The following is a 19,343-nucleotide window of genomic DNA, read 5'->3' on the forward strand; positions in this document are numbered from 1 at the left end:
GAAGTGGATTCTGTGGTCACAGGAAGGCCAGAAAACAGCTGTTGTGGGTGTCAAGAGCCACAGGCAGGCGGTGCTTCCTTTCTCCGCCTGTGGCTTGGCAAGATACTCCAGCCACAAAAGTTGGGATCCCTTGGGAGGGATGTCAGTGACAAAACACCTTCGACATCTTGTTCTGGCTCAGGCTGGTCTTGAACTCCTGAGCTCAAGTGATCCACCTACCTCAGCCTCCCAGAGTGCTAGGATTACAAGCGTGAGCCACTGCACCCGGCCTTGTCTACCTTTCTTGATTTACAGATAAGGAAACAGCTGGAGAGGGGTTGCCCTCACCTGAGACTGGGCCTAGAACCCAGGGCACTGACGCTGAGCTCACTGTGCCCTTGCTCTGGGGGCCGTGGCGGGGCTGAGGGAGGCTGCAGAGGGCATGTACCCGAGGCTTTCCTGCCTGTGTGACTTAACTCCTGTCTTTCACCCTCACCACCAATACCCAGTAGCTGGTTTGACTGGGCTTCAGTACCTATCTGTTGAAGGGTGGCAGCCACAGCTGAGGACTTCTCCTTTATCCCTCAGACACTGTATCCTTGAATCCCAGCTCGGACTGCTCCAGTTCACCAGGTGCTCCTGGCTGGACAATGGGTAGCTGAGTGCACTATCCCGCTGGCTCAAGGGGGCCCCTCCAGGCGGTGCCCTCCCTGCTTCTGGACTGCAGCTTTGGCATCTCTTGTGTGGGGACAGGTGTCCATCTGTCCCAAGGATGTATCAGGGATTCTGAAACCACTAGGACATGGGGGCTGCGAGGAGCCCAGTGAGCTTGGCTGCACAGAGGATGGTGGGGATTCAGGATACAGGCAGGAGACAGATTGGAGAGGGCCGGGATCCAATCAATTGGGAAGGACAGAGCAAGGGATGAGGTGTGAGGGGCCATTCATGAGGTGAAGGCACAGTTGGGGGACTTGCCGAAACTGCACCCCCTTGGAGCAGCCTGGGCTGGGGCTGAGGCACACTTAATCCCAGGGCTCTCTCCACATCCTGCCTTTGGCCCCGCTCTGCTGCTGCTCAGCCTACACCTGTTCCTTCTCCTCACTGCCCCCAGCCCAGGCACGGCCATCTGCCCACAGCCCTATTATAGGTGTTCAGCTCCCCTGGATTCTATGGCTATTCCCTCGAGGCCCTGGCCACCCAGTAGAGGCCTCTCCCATCTATAAGATGGGAGCTGGCTGAGTGGCCTATACAGGCCCTGGGCCGGTGAGGCCAGGTGCTGCCCATCAGCCCCAGACAACAGGATCTGTGGTGTGGGACACTCATGTGCCTGCCCGCTAGCTCTCCCCCTTGGCCTACCACTCACATGGACACAGCTGATTTCTGCCTCTCAGAGCTAGGACTCAGGTTACCTACCTTGTGCCCAGGCTGCTCCTCTGACACACAGCAGTGCAGAGGTGCTCTCAAGGGCAGCCTTGCCCTGCCAAGACCTCTGAGGGGCATGTGTGGGTTGGGGCCGTGGGAGGCACTGGTGCTTTCCTTGTGAGGCCAGCTCCCGGGGTGTTTAAGCTGAATAGAGCCATGGGGTGAGCCAGGCAGAGGGGGAACCAAGGGCCTAGGAGGGGCAGTGGCTTGTTTCGGGTGCCCTGATCCTGCAGTCACTCCTGGGCCGAGCCACCTGGCCTGGTAGTGTTGGTGAGAGCTTCCGGAGACCTGCTGCAGGCCAGGCCCTGTGCGTCCCCAGACAGGGCTCACAAGTGGCCTGGGCCAGCCAGGCAGATTGGGCCACTCAATGCCTCTCTGCCTCAGTTTCCTCATCTGTAACATGGGAAAGGCACCATTACCTCACAGTGTGCCTGGGAGGACTGAACAAGGTAGTGGTTGCCATAGGTCACAGGCCTGGGTTCTGGCCTCGGTCATTGGCTCTGGTCTCAGCTTCCCATCTACAAGATGGGAAGGGCCTCTTAAGAAAACTCTGTGGCTGTGTGGATGGGCCAAGCTGGCAGGGGGTTTCCTGGGGAGTGCCCTGCATACCCATCCCCAGCTGTCCTCTGACCACCAAGCCCTGAGCGTAGGGAGAGCAGCACTCAGTCATGGGATCTGTTGAGGGGGAGGTTCTGCCTTGGGGCAGGCCCAAACAGGTCCCACCCGCCAGCAGATGGTCCCTGGATCAGGCACCCAGCCTGGCCAAGGGCAGCATGGGGAGGCGTGCCGAGGCACAGTGTATGTGGTACAGTCCTGCTGGGGCACGTTCCTGTCTGCTGCAGCCCAGAACCCTCCGGGAGGAACATGTGGGCTGCGCCTGGATTAGGCCCCTTTCCAGGGCGGCATGTGAGGTTGTTTTCCTGCCCAGGAGTGACTTGTCTGAGGGGATCCTGGGGCTGGAGCGGCTTTGGGGCTGTGGGACCCCAGGCAAGGAGGTGCCTGCTCCCGCCCCCAAGCCTAGGATCTCATTACCCTGGACTAGGGTGAAATCCATTATAAGCCCACCCGACCCACACCATGTCTCCTCTGCCCTGTCACTCATGCCCTCACTGAGCGGTCTTCAGCCTTGCTTGGATCTCTCCTGGGCCAGAGAGCTCACTCCCTTTCAAGACCCCTGCCTGACCTTGGATGGGCTGGGGAGGGGCACCGCCTTCACCTGGTACTGATACCGCCTCCCCTTGGCTTACCCTACATTTGACTATGTCCACTCTACCACTCCACACGGCCCTTTGGAGACGCAGAGTTGAAGCGAACCCTAGGCATCTGGGCCACTGTGGCTTGTCCCACACTGCCACTCTGGGTGGACCAGTGTCTGTCAGCCCCTGTAGGACTGAATGTCCAAGGAAAGGGGCTATAGACTGCCCCTGGCCTGACCTGGGAATGGGTCTGGGGCCTGTCATTTTCTCTGTGGCCTCCAGCAAGCCTTACTACTTCACTGAGCCTCAGTTTACCCAGTTACATGCTGGGCTTTCACCACCATGGTGCTTACAAGAGGTTGGAGGAGCCAGGCTGAGAAAACCACCTGCAGATTTCAATGTATGAGGCTAATTGTGGCAAAAAGCAGCAAATGCTGCCCTCCTTTAGGGCAGGACCCTTCACAGGTGCTGCTGTATTCAGGCAAGTATAGTTCTCCTGAAAGATGGGGCCTACTGTGCTGATGACTAAACTGGGCCCAGAGGATAGGTGTTTTGCTCAGGGTCACACAGTCTGAAGCAGGGTAGGCAGGGAGCCATCCCCTGCACCGGGGTTTGAGCTTTGGTGCCAGATAAGCAGGGGTGTCAGCAGGGGCCTGAGGCCTAGGAGGAACCCTGGCAGGCCTGCAGGGGCCGGCCCGGTGAGCTCACCATGCAACGTGCAGACACATCCCCAGCAGGCTCCAGGCTGTCTCCCGTCACCCTGTGTCTATGGATTCCTCTTGGTGGGGGTAGCAGCTGAGCTCTGCTCCTTGGCTGGCCTGGGAAGCTTCTGGACTGACTGCGCATGGCTTGCTGTGCGGATTAGGCCACATCCCTGGCTTTTCCAGATATTTCTTAGACCGAAGGGGTGATAGCCTCTGAGGGTGGCGGGTGGGGCAGCCCAGAGAGCTGGACTTGTGTCTGCATCAGCAGTGTCAGGCAGCCGTGACCAGGCACAGTGACTCCTCCTTTGCTGTCCAGTAGATAGGGAGGGGGCAGGGTAAGAGAGACAAGACACGGGGATAACCAGGCCTCCACCGCCCTGTGCCTTCACCTCGTGCCTTCACTTCCCAAGTCCCCGCCCTGACTGCTAGACTGGTAAGGTGTACCCTGACCTCTGGGGGCCCCACCCTGGGCCAGATACAGTAGGAAGCCTATTGCAGGTATAGATGTGGTCAGGTGACAGAAGTGGTGGCAGCAAGGAGGCCAGCAAATTCCACCCCAGCCCAGAGGTACAGGGGAGGCCCTGGCAAGTGGCCATGCTGACTGATGCCCTCTGCCCTTGCTGTGGACATAGGTGGTTCTTCTCAGCGCCTCAGGTGTCCCAGGAGGGCAGTGTATATCTGGCCCCAGCTTAGGAAGGCACCGACACAGGGTCTCCAGGCTGGGCCTGAGTTGGGGCAACGGTTAAACTTTAGGGCCAGAAGGCCCCCTAGCCCCTCACTTCTAGCTGCTGGGAGTAGGGGCTAGGGTGGGCACCTACCAGAGGGTGATGGTGTGGGAGGGCTGTGTGTCCTGTTGGGGTACCATGTCCCCATGGCTATGCTGTCTAATAGGTCCCAGTCTCTCTTCCTGCTCACAGGTGATAGCTGTGGTCATGGACATGTTCACTGATGTGGACATCTTCAAGGACCTGTTAGATGCTGGCTTTAAGAGGAAGGTGGCTGTGTACATCATCGTGGATGAGAATAATATCAAGCACTTCTTGCACATGTGTGAGCGGGCCCGCATGCACCTGGGGCACCTCAAGGTGAGTGGGCTTCCTGCTTGTCTTGGCTGGAGGGCAAGGGTCATTCAGTCAGTCAACAAACACGTGGGAGCCCTGTGCCAGACACACAGAGTTCAATAATCCTAGAGCCTCTTGCTTGAATACCCTGAAGGACAGGATACTCACTGCCTCTAATGGGCAGAGATAAAATAAACATTGATTAAGTGCCTGCGGACCAGGCGCTCACTCCAGGTGCCACATCACATGGTGCTTGAAAGTGGCACCTGCCACACTGGTTGCCTGTGTGCTTGCACACCTCTGGTGACAAGGTGCTCTGTACCTCCTCTTGGATTAAGCCAAAATCGTTCTCCTTAGAATGTCCACCTGCTGGTTTTAGCATCCGAGAGGCTGAGGTCAGGGAAGGCTTCTTTGATGACTGCAGAGTTGAGATGGATGTGAAGTGCAAGAGCAGAGTGTAAAGGACCTTTAGGGTAGAAGGGACACCAGGGAGCAGGAGTGGGGAGGAGAAGGCTGCCAGTGGGCTCGGGGTGCCCTGGGTTTCTCACACTGCTTTGCTGTGTGTCCTGTGCATGTCACGTCCACTCTGTCCAGGATTGCATTGGGCCAGTAGAGGAGCAGGTGAGCCAGTGTGGCCATGCCCAAGTACCTAGATACCAGGGCATGTGGCACCTTGTGTGGGGGCAGGGGAGCCCTCCTTCCTCCAGCTACCACTTGGCACCTGCCATGCAGAGCATCTCCTGAGTGCAGCTCCACTTGCATGGTGAGCTAGTAGTTGTATAGGGTTAACATGTGCCAGCCAGTCCTGGACACTTCACAGCATTTACTCCCTTTACCTTCGTAACACTCCAGTGGGATAGGGCAGTTGTCACCACGTTGCATGTGAAGAAATGGAGCCACATACCCAGGTGTCACTGCTAAGGGGGATGGGGCTTACCCCTAATGACATGTCAGAATTCTTTGAGCTTCAGGCTCCCAACAAATATCCCAGGAGAAGGGGCAACACCAGGCCAGTTAACGAAGGGCTGGGCACTGTGCCTTTGTCAGCATTTGTAACACGTCCACCTGCCCGAGTCCTTTCCAGTGGGTGGGAGCAGTCCAAGGCGAGTCTCTAGCTCTTGGGACATTTTTATATGGTCTCCCTGGTAGGCTGTCCCAAAGCCCAATGCCTGCCCACCTCACTACCTGATTTGTAATTAGCACTGGGGATCCACTCTGGTGGTTGATACCTTATGCCCAACAGACCCACCATGTGGCTACTTTTGAAATGTGACCACAGAAGCCCTGGGTGTGTGGCAGCAGATCAGGAGCCCTCGGGGCTGTCTGTACAGTCGCCTCCCTGCCTGGGGTTTGCCACCACCATGCACCTGTGTCCTCAGCATGAAGACTCAAGAGTCAGAGTGGGCCTGTTGAGGCTGAGCAGGGACCCTAGGCTGGCGTTGGCTGCTCCAGAAGTCTTACTTCCTGCCCAATGTCCTGAGGCTCCTCAAAAGACAGGCCCTGACTTCCCTCTGCTCGGAGTTTTCCGAGCTCCCAGGAAGTGGGGGTTGGGCTGGACAGGGTGGGGGTGGCTGCAGACTCCTTCCCCATGGCTTTATAGCGCCTGAGGCCATCCGGATTAAGGCTCCCCCAGGATAGATGGGGAAACTGAGGTTGGAGAGAGGCCATGACTTGCCTAAAGCCATTCCTACCAAGTTAGGGACTGAACCTAAAAGCCAATAGTGAGAAGTCAGCTCTGATGAGAAGGGCGCAGACCTCTGGTGTGGACATCCTGGGCTGAGGCCACCCCTGCCAGTGTAGAAGGCCCTAGTACTGCCCACCAGCATCTTGGCTGCCAGTCCGCTGTGGGACTTGGGCGTGGGGCTCCCCTCTCTAGGCCTGCAGTGCCATATGGCCATGTGGAGGCCTTATGGTCATGTTGAGAATGAAATGAAAGGAGACAATGGCTGTAAAGTGCTCTGTACCCCAGACCCCAGGCTGCGGCAGGAGGTTGGGGTGAGGCCTTCCCCACTCCACTCCAGCCCTTTGTCTGACCCATGACAACTTGGGTAGAGGAAAGGCAGCTCTCAATTGCTGGTCCCTGGCCTAGCCTGCCTCACCTGGCTGCCTCCTTCTCTGGGGAAGGTGGCTAGGTCTGCAGGGAGACATACCCAGGAGCCAGACTTTCATGGGAAAGTGTGACCTGGCACCTCATTTTCACTGGTGAGACTGTCCCCTCTGCAGCCCTGGCAGCCCTGGGCAGGTGGCCAGAGGCTCCTGTGGGCCCAGCCCTGGTGAAGTGTCACCTTGTTGAGGGCCTGCTGCCTGACCTACCTCCCTGCCCGTGGGGTGGCTGAGCCCAGACCTGTCTTGGGAGCACTTCCTCTGCCATTAATTCCTGGGCCCGCCCTTGGCCACCTGCCGCCCAGCTCAACTCTGTGCCGACCTGCCCCAGATCCTTTGGGTCCAGGTGCAGATTGTGCCTGGCAGGGTCATCCTTGTGATCATAGAGGTGCTGAGTGCCAGTCCACAGGCGATAACCATGAGCCAAGCCCTTGCCTAGCTCTGCCAACTGCATGGTGAGCTCAGGCAGAGTTGCTGAATCTTTCTGGGCCTCTGTTGTCTTGTCTGGAAAATGGGAATATCCTCATTTACTTGGCAGAGCTGCTGTGATGAGTGAAGACCACATGTAGGAGGGCTCCCTTCCCATCCTGACTTTGGTTGGGGCAGGGCATGGTACCCCTAAGACCCAGCCAAGTTGCTTCCTTTTCTTTCTGAAATGATGCCTGCTGGGGCCTACCTTCACTCGGCACCTACCCCCGGGCTTTGTGCCCACACCATCACATCTGGGAAATGGCAGCTGTGTTGCCTGGGCTGAGCACTCCTGGTCCCCAGGTGAGGTGAGAGCAGCGTGCACCAGCGTCTCCCTAGGTGCAAAACTCCCAGCCATCCCCCAGCGCCTACAGGCCCCAGATGGTCCTTCAGGCAGGAGTGTGGGAATGATCACCCCAAATTAAAGATGAGGAAAAGACCTTGGGAAGAGACCCTAGCCTTTTACCCTGCTCCCCACAGCCACAGGGCCTGGCTGTGTAACTTACTACATTTGGGTGGGTGATACTGGGGATGAACAGATGCCCCTGAGCCAACGGGAGCCAGGCCAGGCCGCAGGGCACACAGCTTCAGACCAAATGGGAACTGTGAGGTACCTGTGATCTGAAAAGCTGGTCAGCTTTATGTAGCCAAATAGGAAAACCCAGCAGCCCCTGGGACAAGCTGGGCCTATTTTTGATGAACAAAGAAACATTAGCTGGGATGGCTTCAGGAAGGCACTTGGTGAGGATGTGAGGACCAGTGGCAGCTCGACTCTCATGCCAGACAGGACTAACCCAGCCCTTGGGGTGCCCAGGGCTTCCTCCCCTCCCTGGGGACATCTGGGTTCTGTTTCTCTGGTCTGGGCTCAGGGTGTAGGGAGGATTCACAGCCAGGGAGTTCACCTGCCAGGGACATTTGGCAATGTCTAGTGACATTTTTAATTGTCATGACTCGGGAGAGTACGCTGACTATCTAGTGGGTAGAAGCCAAGAATGTTGTTAAAAATCCTTCAATGCATAGGACAGGTCCCACAGCAAAGAATGACCTCCCCCACATTCTCAGTCATGCCATGGCTGAGCAACCCTGTCCCTGGGGAAGAGCCAGGAGCTCCTCAGACAGGAAGGTGCCCTGGAGCCAGGCTGACTCAGTCCTGCCCTGTCCCTACCACCAGCCCCCCATCACAAACCTTGGGCCAAAGGCAGTTCTCAAATGGCTCCCTACACTGGCTTCACGACAGCCGGGGAAGGCAGAGTGAGTGTCTCTCCCCGTGCTTCGCAGAATGAGAGCCCTTTAGAGAGGAGAGCAGAGGCTGGTTGGGGCCCCGAGTGTCAGGAAACTGGGCTCCTGCCTCCTACGTCCAGCTCTGTCCCCTGTGTTCCTCACTTCTGGCCTGGCTTGACCTCACTGTTCAGTTTAGGCCTGGTCAGGGTGCATCTTTGGGCCTCCTTGCTGCCCTCCAGCCCAGAAGATGCCTGCAGGTCTTGGGGGAGGGTGGGCAGTGAAGGAACCACCAAGGTGTAGCTGGAGCCCTTGGGTCTGGTCTGGGCTGGCTGGCTGAGGAAACATGGGCAAGTCACTTCCTCTCCAGGTCTACCTGGCCTCCTTGAGGGGCCGCATCACTGCAGATGTTTTCTGGTTCTCCACAGTCTGCTGTGCCACCTGAGCTCATGGGATGCCACTGAAGACCAGGTTCCTATCCTGAGTGGGCCCTCCCTGCACGTGGCTTCATTAGTCCTCAGAACAGCCCTGTAGCCCAAGGTGGATAGGCCCATTTTACAGATAAGAAAACTGAGACACAGAAAGGTCTAATTGGCATCCATTTGGCAGCAGGGCTGGAACCATGTTTGGAGCTCAAGAATGCCTAGACCCACCCTGCTCCAGGGGTTCCTCAGTCCCCTCTGCCCTCCACTGACTCAGCTTGGGTGCCAGCGGGCTTAGTACAGAGTTGAGTCATGTGTCCTTACTCACAGGAGGTCTGGGGTTTGGGCCCCAGTGCTGCAATTTGCCCTTGTCCTGGTGCCCATGGCCCTACCTACACACGTGGGGCAGAAGTGCCCCTGAGAACAGATGAAGCCCTTGATACCCTTTCTTTTACATATGAGGAAACTAGGGGCCTAAAGGGTCCAGGGACTTGCCCAAGGCACTCCACTTGGGCCATCATGGGTGTCACTTCACCTCATCTGCCTGACTTCTACTGGAGGAGCACCAGAAGCTCAGAGACATTGTGACTTTGTGGGCTCCTCCGCCTCTGCTCACGTGAGGCCGGGCTCCTGAGACATTACCTCACCCTGGTCAGGCCCCGTAGGGTGGGGCCCACCCAGGAACAAGTCGGGGAGCAGATACAGAGGGCAGGGCTCTGCCATAAGCGCCCACCTGCTCCCAAGCCCCAGGCTGTAATGGTCCTAAGGGTTCCCCAGTGTGCAGACAGGGAGACTAAGGCCCAGAATGGTCCAGAGACTAGCCTAGGGTCGCACATCAAGCCAGTGGCAGAGCCCAGGAGGCTGAGTCAGTCTTAAGGTGTGAGTGGTGACTTTCTGAGCCCTTCATCAGGATAAGGCTTGGGGTGGATGGAGACAGACCTTGGTGAGAAGAGTGTTGAGGCCCCTGAGGAGGGGCCTGTGGTCTAGTCAGGAACTTGTGGAGGCCAAGGAGCCTGGCTGTGGGCTGGCTCAGGTGACAGGGAAGGCTCGTGCCCCTTCCAGGAGCTCTTTCCGACTCATCCTAAGCATGCTGTGTGTTGGGCACAAAGTCACAGCACTAACTGTCCTGGGCCATGGCCAGCTTCTTTCTGTGCCAGCTGTGTGCAGACAAGCAGCCCACAGAGAACAGCCCGAGAGCAGAGGCTCATCTGCCTCCTGGACTGGCACCCACGACAAGGCAGCTAGCTGTTCACCCCACAGTGGGTGCCGTGTGAGCAGTCACCCAGGGCACACCTGCCGGCCTCTTCGGGTGCTCTCCTAGTGCACCCCAGCCATAGAGGTCTGAGACAGAAAGGATGGCCAGGCAGGAGCTGGAGTGGATGGCGGGAGGCCCCTTCTCCCATAGCAGCCTCTTCCTGTTCGCTGCCTCCTACCTCCCCTCATCTCACATGTCCCCCTAGGGTGCTGGGAGAACCATTCCGAGAGGCAGATCTGAGATCCCTCCCGCTGCTCTAAGCCTTCCCTCAGCTCCCTTCTGTCTCCTACTATCCCTGAAGCCATGCCCAGCCGGCTCGTTCTGCAGGCTCCATTGCCCACCCTAGGTGCTTTCGTGTGCCAGGCCTTTGTGTCTCTTGACTGGAATGTTCACACTCCTCCCACGCTGACCCACACTATCCTTTCCAGGGAGCCTCCCGGCCAGCCCCTGCACCTGGGGCTGTTTCTCTGTGGTTGGGGCATTCCCAGTTCTTTTTGTTTACTCATCTGCTTCCCTCTCTCCTCCAAGGTGGGATCCTGGTCACAGTCGTGTCTGTGTGACAGCTGGGGACTTGGGCAGGGGTTGATGAACAAGTGAATAAGTAGGCAGTTGAAAACTGGGCCCAGTGAGTGGGTGAGGGGAACTCAGATAAGTCACAGCTCAGTCTGACGACACATCACAGCTGAGAACCCAAAGCTGGCACAGAACGAGTGAGACTCCCATCACAGGAGCATGCACACAGCCTGTGAGAATGCTATTGAGGGAGTTCCTGCCCCCAGCAGGTGTCAAAATCCCTGGAGCTTATGTTAAAACTGAAAATCTCTGCTTGACCACAGGCCTGAGTCAGACCCTGAGAGACCCAGGAGCCTGCATTTCTAACACAGTGCCGACAACACTGGGGCCAGATGAGCCCCAGGTCTCCTTCCCACCTGAGGTTCTTTTAATACTTTGGGGTGCCCTCCGCTGTCCCTCAGCAGCTGGATCTCAGCCAGGCTTGCCTGTCCTTCCTGGGGTCTGCCATGCCCAGCATGGTCCCTCCTGTGTGCCCCTCTCCCCAGCACAACCCTCCTCTTCGGGTGGGCCCAGGCCCCCAGGCTGCAACGCTAAGCCCTGGGCAGCTCCAGAGCCTCCACTGGGGCCCTGCTGTGCTCTTCCATCCTGGGAGAGCCCTGTCCTCCCTCTGGGTCATAGGTCCTGTTGCCATGATCTCCAGAGGCTTCCTGCTTGCTCCTGGGCCAGACAGTGCAAGCTTGGTGAGGAATTGAATCTGACCATTTACTGAACCTGTCCTGGTGCCCGGCAGTGTCCTGGCCATGGGGACAGAGGAGAGTTTTCTGTGAGTCCTCAGAGAGCAGAGCTGGGCAGGGATAAGAAGAACATGAGAAAAGCCAGGCCAGCCATGCATCCAGCAAGGCCACACACTTGTCAGAGTGTAGGGCCCAGACTCCTAAGAACAGTTGCCCTTCTTCCCTTCCTGACCCCATTCCCCAGCCTTATAGCTCCCTAGCCTCATCCATGGGACATTTCTATTTTTTTTGGGGGGGGGACACAGTCTTACTATGTTGCCCTTGGTAGAGTGCTGTGGTATCACAGCTCACAGCAACCTCAAACTCTTGGGCTTAAGCAATTCTCTTGCCTCAGCCTCCCAAGTAGCTGGGACTACAGGTGCCTGCCACAATGCCCAGGTATTTTTTTGTTGTAGTTGTCATTGTTGGTTAGCAGGCCCAGGCTGGGTTAGAACCTGCCAACCCTGGTGTATGTGGCTGGTGCCCTAAAAACTGAGCTATGGGTTCTGAGCCCATGGGACATTTCTAAAGCATATGCCCATCACTCTCCCATTAAGGACCCTGCCAGAGCCTCAGCCACCACCCAGGCATTTCCTAATGGCCTGGGCACAAAAGTCTTATCTTGCTCGGAACTGTTCTTTAGATAGCTTTGGGGCCAAGGCCAAGACCATCTTGCCCTACACCCTTTGTCACCAGTCCTTTGCTTCTCTGGGGCTTCACATCCCTCCTTACCCCAGGCCCTTCAGTCCCTCACATGCTATCTCCTCTTTCCAGGCCTTCACTCTCTTCCTTCCTACCCTAATCCTCTGAAGCACTTCCTGAGCCCCGGCCAGTTGGTGGTCAGTGCTGTGGTCATGTAATTTTGTCTCCCACTCCCCAAAATAGAATCTCAGAGTACGGAGCAGCGGGGGAACCGAGTTCTTCACACGGTCAGCAACCAAGTTCAAGGGTGCCCTGGCCCAGAAGTTCATGTTTGTGGATGGAGACCGGGCCATGTGTGGCTCTTACAGGTGACTGGCTTTCTGGGGGCTGGGAGGAGAGGCGCCTCTAGTTCCCAGTTGGTTTCTGCCCTTAATCCTGACTTATGACACCCTGGTTATTCCGGTTCATTGGTCTCAAAACTGCTGAGGAGGTGTTCGTGGGGCTGGGGAACGCCCGTTCTTCTGTCTCTGAAGACAGGCAAAGGAAGCCGTTTGTCCGAAGACTCTGTTGTTCCAGCCTGGAGGTGGGGTGTGGGCCAGGCCTGGCTGTGCCTTTGTAAGCCCACAAGGTGATCATTCTGAAAGCTGTCCCGAGGATGGCTCTGCAGGCACCCCTACATGGGGCAGAGGGTGAGGGCCGCCCACAGTCAGTGATGACGGCTCCAGGCACCATGTGCTACACAACCTGCAGTGTCCAGGGCAGCACTGGGCCGCTGTGCAGAGCTGGGAGTGGGCTCCGAGCAAGGGCCTGCCTCTGCACTATGCCCTGCCCTCAGCCCCACTGCTTTCTGGTCCCAGATCCTGCAGCCACTGCCTGAGGCACACTAGCTGGGTCCAAGTCAGGTTGCGGGTCCTTCAGGCCTGACCTGTGTCCTGACCAGTACCCCTCCCCCTCCCTCTACTTTGCAGCTTTACGTGGTCAGCTGCGAGGACAGACCGCAACGTGATCTCAGTGCTGTCCGGCCAGGTGGTGGAGGTGTTTGACCGGCAGTTCCAGGAGCTGTACCTCATGTCACATGGCGTCAGCCTCAAGGACATCCCCATGGAGAAGGAACCAGAGCCTGAGCCTATTGTGCTGCCCTCTGTGGTCCCCTTGGTGCCCACGGGTACCACAGCCAAAAAGCTTGTCAACCCCAAGTATGCGCTGGTCAAGGCCAAGAGTGCTGAGGAGATTGCCAAGACCTCTTCTGACAAGCAGGAGGCCAAAAGGCCCCCAGGGCTGCGGGGTGCGGCGCTGGCCGAGGGGTTAGGGGACCTCCCTGAGCCACCACCCATCCACCCTGGGCTGCTCCACCTGGAGAGGGCTGACATGTTTGAGTATCTGCCCACATGGGTGGAGCCTGACCCTGAGCCGGGCAGTGACATCCTGGGCTACATCAATATCATTGACCCCAACATCTGGAATCCCCAGCCCAGTCAGATGAACCGCATCAAGATTCGAGACACGTCCCAGGCCAGCGCCCAGCACCAGCTGTGGAGGCAGAGCCAGGACCACAGCGCCCACCCTGAGCCCCACTCTCCATCAGGACCCAGTGCCTTCCAGGACAATGTCCCAGCCCAGAACGGCCTCCCCCAGAGGAACTCTGAGCCACTGACCCCTGTGCCCAAGCCACGGACAGTCCCTGTGGCAGACCTGCTGGCCCAGGATGACAGCAGTGATGGCTGGGCCCTGGGAACCCCATCAGAGGAGGCACCCCAGAATGGGACAGCCCATGGGCTGCCCAAGATGGCTGGCCCAGGCCACCCCCCACTCCAGCAGCAGCTGTCAGTGACCCAGGATGACCCCGATGGCCTGGGTTCCGGGATCCCAAATGGGGTGGACGGGGAAGAGGAGGAAGACGACGATGACTATGTGACCCTCAGCGACCAGGACAGCCTCTCGGGCAGCTCCAGCCATGGTCCTGGCCCCTGGCAGCAGCCCTCAGCAGCCTCCTCTCCCGTGTCAGAGGACTACTTCGAAGTGAGGGAGCATTCAGCCCCTCTCCGGAGGCGCCACTCAGAGCAGGTGGCCAATGGGCCAGCCCAGCACCCCCGCCGACAGCTGAGTGCCCCCCACATCACCCGAGGGACCTTTGGTGGACCTCTGGGTGGCTCCTTGTGGGCCCAGCGTCGGGGAAGAGAAGAGGTAGATGTGCCAAGGAAGATGCAGGCCCAGCGCCCCTTGGACAAGGAGGCACAGGTGGGTTGGGGCCCTGTAAGTCCTCCCCACACTGACAGCCAGGAGCTGCCATCTTCAGGGCTCCCACATCCCTGGCTCTGGTGGCTTTCTTTTTACAGATGGGGAAACTGATGAACAGGCAGGGTGGCCTGTTCATCAGTTTCAGGCCATGTGGCAGACCATTGCCAACGCTGGAGATTCCTGGTCCCAGAGTTGCCAGTAGGCAACCTAAGGAAAGGCACATTTCCCCCCAAAGGTCTCAAATACCTATCGTTACAGGGTCTTGATGTCACCTGCCAGGAGGCTAGTTCACAGACAAGGAAATGGCAGGGCACAGAGATACTTCTTTACAGCTTTGAGGTCACATAGCAGTTAGCGGTTACTGGTCTGGACCTTGTGCCAGCCCCTGTGGGTCAGTGCCTTAGACTGTGGCCCTGGGGACCACTCTCCTCTGCACTTGCCCTGCACTCTGGGAAACAGCTTGCTTGCCCCCCTGGCCTCTCCTCCTGCTGACTTTTGCAGCACAAAGCACCCACCCTACCTGGGAACAGCACCCGGCTGATCATGCCTGGCATGATGATCACGCCCATGGGGAGCATCTTGAGGTAGCTGGCAAGGATGGAGCCCGCCCTGGCGTGGTTCAGGTCCCGGGCAGACAGTGACCGCTGCACGATGACCTAGGGTGGGGTGAGAGGTGAGTGAGTTCCAGCCTTAGGGAACACCTGTGTCAGGATTAGTCCCTTGTGGACCTCAGGGAGTAGTGTGAGACACAGCACTGTGTCATTAGCCCCCAACAGCCACACTCGGGGCCGCAGTACCTGATGGCATCCTACCGGGAACACTGTCCCCAGTGGCCCTTGGCATCAAGGGCCAAGGATACATGTTCCCTTCTGTCTGTAGGGAAGTTTGGATCCTGCCCTGGCAGCTGTCAGAGCTGGAGCAGACCTAGGTGGGATGTCACCAGGGCCACCATACTCCCACCCTCATCTCCTGGACCCTCAGGAGAGTGGCTAGCACATTCATGGTGTCAGGAGCTGTGTTTGTGTGGCTGGTGGATATTAGGGGTTTCGGAGCTGGGGTTTGGGGAAACTCGCAGATCATCAGACAGAGGCTGGCTGTTGCCAAAGGGTACCAGCTCTTCTGAGAGCCTTAGGCAAATCCTAACTGGCCTCAATTTCCAGATCTGCAAAATAGGAGGAGTAGGTAGTGGTAATTTACACTGATAATGTCTGAGCTTCCTCCCAACTCTGATTCTACTTAAGAAAAAAAATGTAACTCTATAAAAAGCTTTATGGAGATGTAAGTCACAGGCTGCAGGGCCCCCTTTATAGTGCACACTCCTGTAGCCTTCAGTATGTTCATCACAGGGTTCTGAAATGGAAATACTATTCTTTTCTTTTTTTTTAAGACAGAGTCTCATTTTATCACCCTTGGTAGAGTGCTGTGGCATCACAGCTCAAAACTACCTCCAGCTCCTGGGCTTAAGCGATTCTCTGGCCTCAGCCTCCCGAGTAGATGGGACTACAGGTGCCTGCCAGAATGCCCGGCTATTTTTTTGTTGCAGTTTGACTGGGGCTAGGTTCGAACCTGCCACTCTCGGTATATGGGGCTGGCGCCCTACCCACTGAACCACAGGTGCCACCCCGTAAATATTTTTCTTTTGCTGTCCCACAGTTGAAATCACCTCCTGCAACTGAGAAGTAGGCATTGTCTGTGATTTTTAGCATCTTTTCCAAGCATGCTAGTGTAATGGACAGCTCCCAGCCTTCACCCCAAGGCTTGGCTATCACTGAAACTTTAATTACAGAGGCAAAGAACACATGGGCCACAGCCTAGGAAGGGCAGGGCAAGCCAATGTCCTCCCTGCATCTCTGCCAGCTTGCTATAACTGGGACAAGTCCTGTCCTTGTTTGGTCTTTAGTTTCCTCTGGTTCTGTCTAGACCAGGGGTGTCCATCCTGTGGCTAATGAACCACCTGCTGATTTTGTGAGGACTTTTTTTGCTTATCTGTGGTGTCAGATATCAAAAAAAACTTTGTGCAGACCTTTTTTTTTTTTTTTTTGCTAATCAGCATTAGTGTTTGTCTCTTTAATGCAGCAGTTCTCAACCTGTGGGTTACGACCCAGAGGAACTGTATTAAAGGGCCACGGCATTAGGAAGGTTGAGAACCACTGCTTTAATGTGTGGTCCAAGACAACTCTTGGTATTATTCTTCCAGTGTGTGGCAGAGAAAAAAAAAAGATTGGACACCCCTGGTCTAGACCCTTCCCCTCAATTGTCCTGTGATTGCAGAAGGCTTGCTTTGGTTCTCATGGGAGAGAAGCACTCCCCTAAAACCTACACTGTGTATTCTGCCGTGGACGGGGGTTCTGTGTCCACGCTTCCTTCTGTGCTCCTGGTGGGTGGAGAAGTTGAGGTTTAGAGTCTCCGTGAGCCCCGAGGTCTGTCAGCCCCTCACCCAGCAGGGCAGGGTCCCTCCCTTCCCCTCCATGTCAGCAGGCCACTATGCCCCCAGTACCTCTCAGTGTTGGCCTGGCCCCCTGCCTGGGAGGCCAGCACCTGCCCTGCAACTGGATCATTTCTCATCCTGAACCATTGGCTTCTCAACTACAAATAGGTTGTACCACTACCCCCAGGGTGCTGCAAGGACTGAGTGAGGCCACCAGTGTAGCTGGCCAAGCCTGTGCCTGGCTTGTCAAGGGCCTTCAGCAATGAGCTCCCTTCCTCAGCAAGATTTAGGGTGTGACCATCAGAGGCCATGGCTGACCACAAAAAGTTGTGGTCACTGTTATGACTGAGGCTGTTGCTGATGACTAGAAAGGAAGACGCAGCCAGTGCAGTGGCTCACGCCTATAATCCTAGCACTGGGAGACTGAGGCAGGTGGATTGCTTCAGCTCACGAGTTTGAGAGTAGCCTGAGCAAGAGCGAGACCCCCATCTCTAAAAATAGAAAAACTAGCCAGGTGTTGTGGTGGGTGCCTGTAGTTCAAACTATTCACGAATCTGAGGCAGGAGGATCACTTGAGCCCACGAGTTTGAGGTTGCTTTGAGCTTTGACTCCACCCAGGGCAACAGAGTGAAACTTTGTCTCATAAAAAAATAAAAACGAAGACACCCTGTCTCAAGCTCCAGCATCAGCAGATGACAGGAGCTGGCAGGACTCCAGGTGGCCTTCCATGTAGACAGGGCACTGAGGCTGGGGAGGGCAGTGGCAGAGCTCAGATGGGAGCCCAGGCCAGGGCTCTGCCTGTGTGGCCCTCTGTCCTTTATTTATTAGTGGCCTTGTTTGTTTCTGACTACAGAAGTACCACCTGGTCACTGTGGATATGCCAGAAGACAGTGAAAAGTATAAACAAGGAGACAGGAAGCCCATGTGGTCTGGGCACACAGAACTGCTCCCTTCCTTCAGACTAGCCCAGGGGCATCTTTGAGGGCTACGCTGGCCATGGAGCTGAGTGGAGTCAGACCCTAGGAGCCCGGCAAGTCCCCAGGCCCTAGTGAGGGCCACAAAGACTGGGCAGCCTTGAGCAGGACCACTGTCAGGGTTATTGGGGCATCTGGACCAAGGCCCAGGCAGACCCAACTGGAGGGAGGACCAGGAGGTGGGCAGTATCCAGGCTGTGGGCCTGAGTGCCGCTGGTGCTCTGGACCCCATGGGGTCAGCAGTGTCCCTTGTTCACCTCCCTGTGTGACCCTCCCTGGGCTTTGGGCTCCTTATCTGTGTAGTGGGGACTGTCCAGCTCTGAACCCAAGGCCAAGACACATACTGACTTGTTTGGCCTTCGTGGGAAAATCTCCTGCATGGTGTTCTACCCAGAGTGCTCATGCTGTGCCAGGCCCTGCCATGTGGGGAGGAGGGGGGAAGTGGCCCGCCAGCCCCTCGCCCATCTCAGCCCCGCATAGGAGCTGGGCAGACACCTGCTGAGAGCTCACACATTCCTTGAAAAGCCCACACATGAGGCCAGCTGATATGGGAATCTCTAGGGCATATTTGCCAGAGTGGGAGGAGCTCACTCAAGTGCCACGTTACAGATGAAGAAACTGAGGCCCAGGTTCCCTGGGCTTCTGACACCTCCCAGCCTGGATCACTTCCCTCTGTTGGAACCCAGGGAGAGTCTTCGATCAGACTCCTGCTGAGCTCCTGCTGCTCAGGAGAGGAAGAGCTGCGTCAGAGCCCAGACACATCTCTTCTCTATGGGTTTGAACCTGGTTCTGTCTCTGGGCCTGTGTTCTAGCATGTGAATGGGCTAGCTGGGACTACTCTCAGGGGAGGCCATGTGCAAGAGGCTTGTGGGAACCCTGTCATCACTCATCCCACAGTGGCTGGCCATGGCCTGCTGGCCTAGCTGCCTCTTCCCGTGGAGAGGCCCCTGGGAGGCATGGAGGCGCAGACATCGGGGGCCTGTGCCCACCGAGACTGCAGTTTCACAGGGAAGCTGAGAACCTCCCTCCTGCATGCTGCTCAGACTGCTCAGGGCCTCAGGACACTGTCTGCTTCTGCCTAGAGAGGGCAAGTGCTTGTCTGAGGTCACCTTGGAGGGCTGACGGTGGGGGCAGGATCTGAGTCACCCCCCACACTCAGCAGAAGTTCCAGCTCTGCCTCTGACAACCCCAGGTCTTTTTCTAACCATGCACAGCACCATTTACAGGTAGAGGAGGCTGGGTCTGGGGTGGTGAAGAAGAGCTGCAGGAACTCATCACAGCTACAAGGTGCAGGATTACTCCTGTGTGACATGAGGAAACTGAGGCATAGAATGGTCAAATCATCTGGTGATTTGTGGTGGAGCCAGGTGAGTTGTGCAATGCCCCAGTCTTGGGTCCTCACTCTGCTTTCTCTCTCCTAGGGCCAGCAGTTCCACCACTGTAGGGTCCCTGCCTCTGGGACCAGGAGTAAAGATGGCTTCCCGGGAGCCCTCCAGTTCCGTCCTGCTGGTAATGGCGCCCAGAGCTCTACCAGGAAAGCAGGCCCAGCTTCGGCGGGCCCCCACCACTGGCAGGCCAAGGGTGGCCCAGTACCCCGTGTGCTGTCAGGTCCTACAAGTTCAAAGCTGGCCCGAAATGCCCATCCCCTGGCTGATGGCCCGGCCACCGAGGAGCATCCCAGTCCCTTGGGAATCCCATACTCCAAACTGTCTCAATCGAAGCACCTAAAAGCCAGGACAGGCGGCAGCCAATGGACCTCATCTGATTGTAAACGGAGGGCTCAGGCCCCTCAGGACCGCAAGGACCCCTAGCAGCCTATCTCAGCCTGGTGCCACACCCTCCGAGGCCTCTGCTCAGCCCAGACTCACAGTGTGGGAAGCAGATGAGTCACCTGCACCTGTCACATCCCAGGATGCCAGGAAGGCGGTGGGCAGGTGATGTTGGCAC

The 19,343-nt window shown here is 57.0% G+C and overlaps 2 protein-coding genes across 3 annotated transcripts in view; one reads left to right on the plus strand and one right to left on the minus strand.

Moving 5' to 3' along the window:
* The window catches only part of FAM83G (family with sequence similarity 83 member G), a 31,899-nt gene extending 12,558 nt beyond the window's left edge, over positions 1-19,341 (plus strand). Inside the window, exons 3-6 of the mRNA XM_053568582.1 lie at positions 4,219-4,386; positions 12,000-12,124; positions 12,725-13,994; positions 18,818-19,341. Of these exons, the coding sequence (XP_053424557.1) occupies positions 4,219-4,386; positions 12,000-12,124; positions 12,725-13,994; positions 18,818-19,207 (1,953 nt within the window). The 3' untranslated portion in view covers positions 19,208-19,341. The remainder of the gene's footprint in view (positions 1-4,218; positions 4,387-11,999; positions 12,125-12,724; positions 13,995-18,817) is intronic.
* Positions 1-19,343, minus strand: part of SLC5A10 (solute carrier family 5 member 10) — a 68,086-nt gene that overhangs the window by 31,246 nt on the left and 17,497 nt on the right. For both annotated transcript variants that reach the window (XM_053568605.1, XM_053568604.1), the window contains exon 9: positions 14,515-14,650. In XM_053568605.1, the coding sequence (XP_053424580.1) occupies positions 14,515-14,650 (136 nt within the window). The remainder of the gene's footprint in view (positions 1-14,514; positions 14,651-19,343) is intronic.

This window comes from Nycticebus coucang, chromosome 18, assembly GCF_027406575.1.
Source record: "Nycticebus coucang isolate mNycCou1 chromosome 18, mNycCou1.pri, whole genome shotgun sequence".
Taxonomy (NCBI): Eukaryota; Metazoa; Chordata; class Mammalia; order Primates; family Lorisidae; genus Nycticebus; species Nycticebus coucang.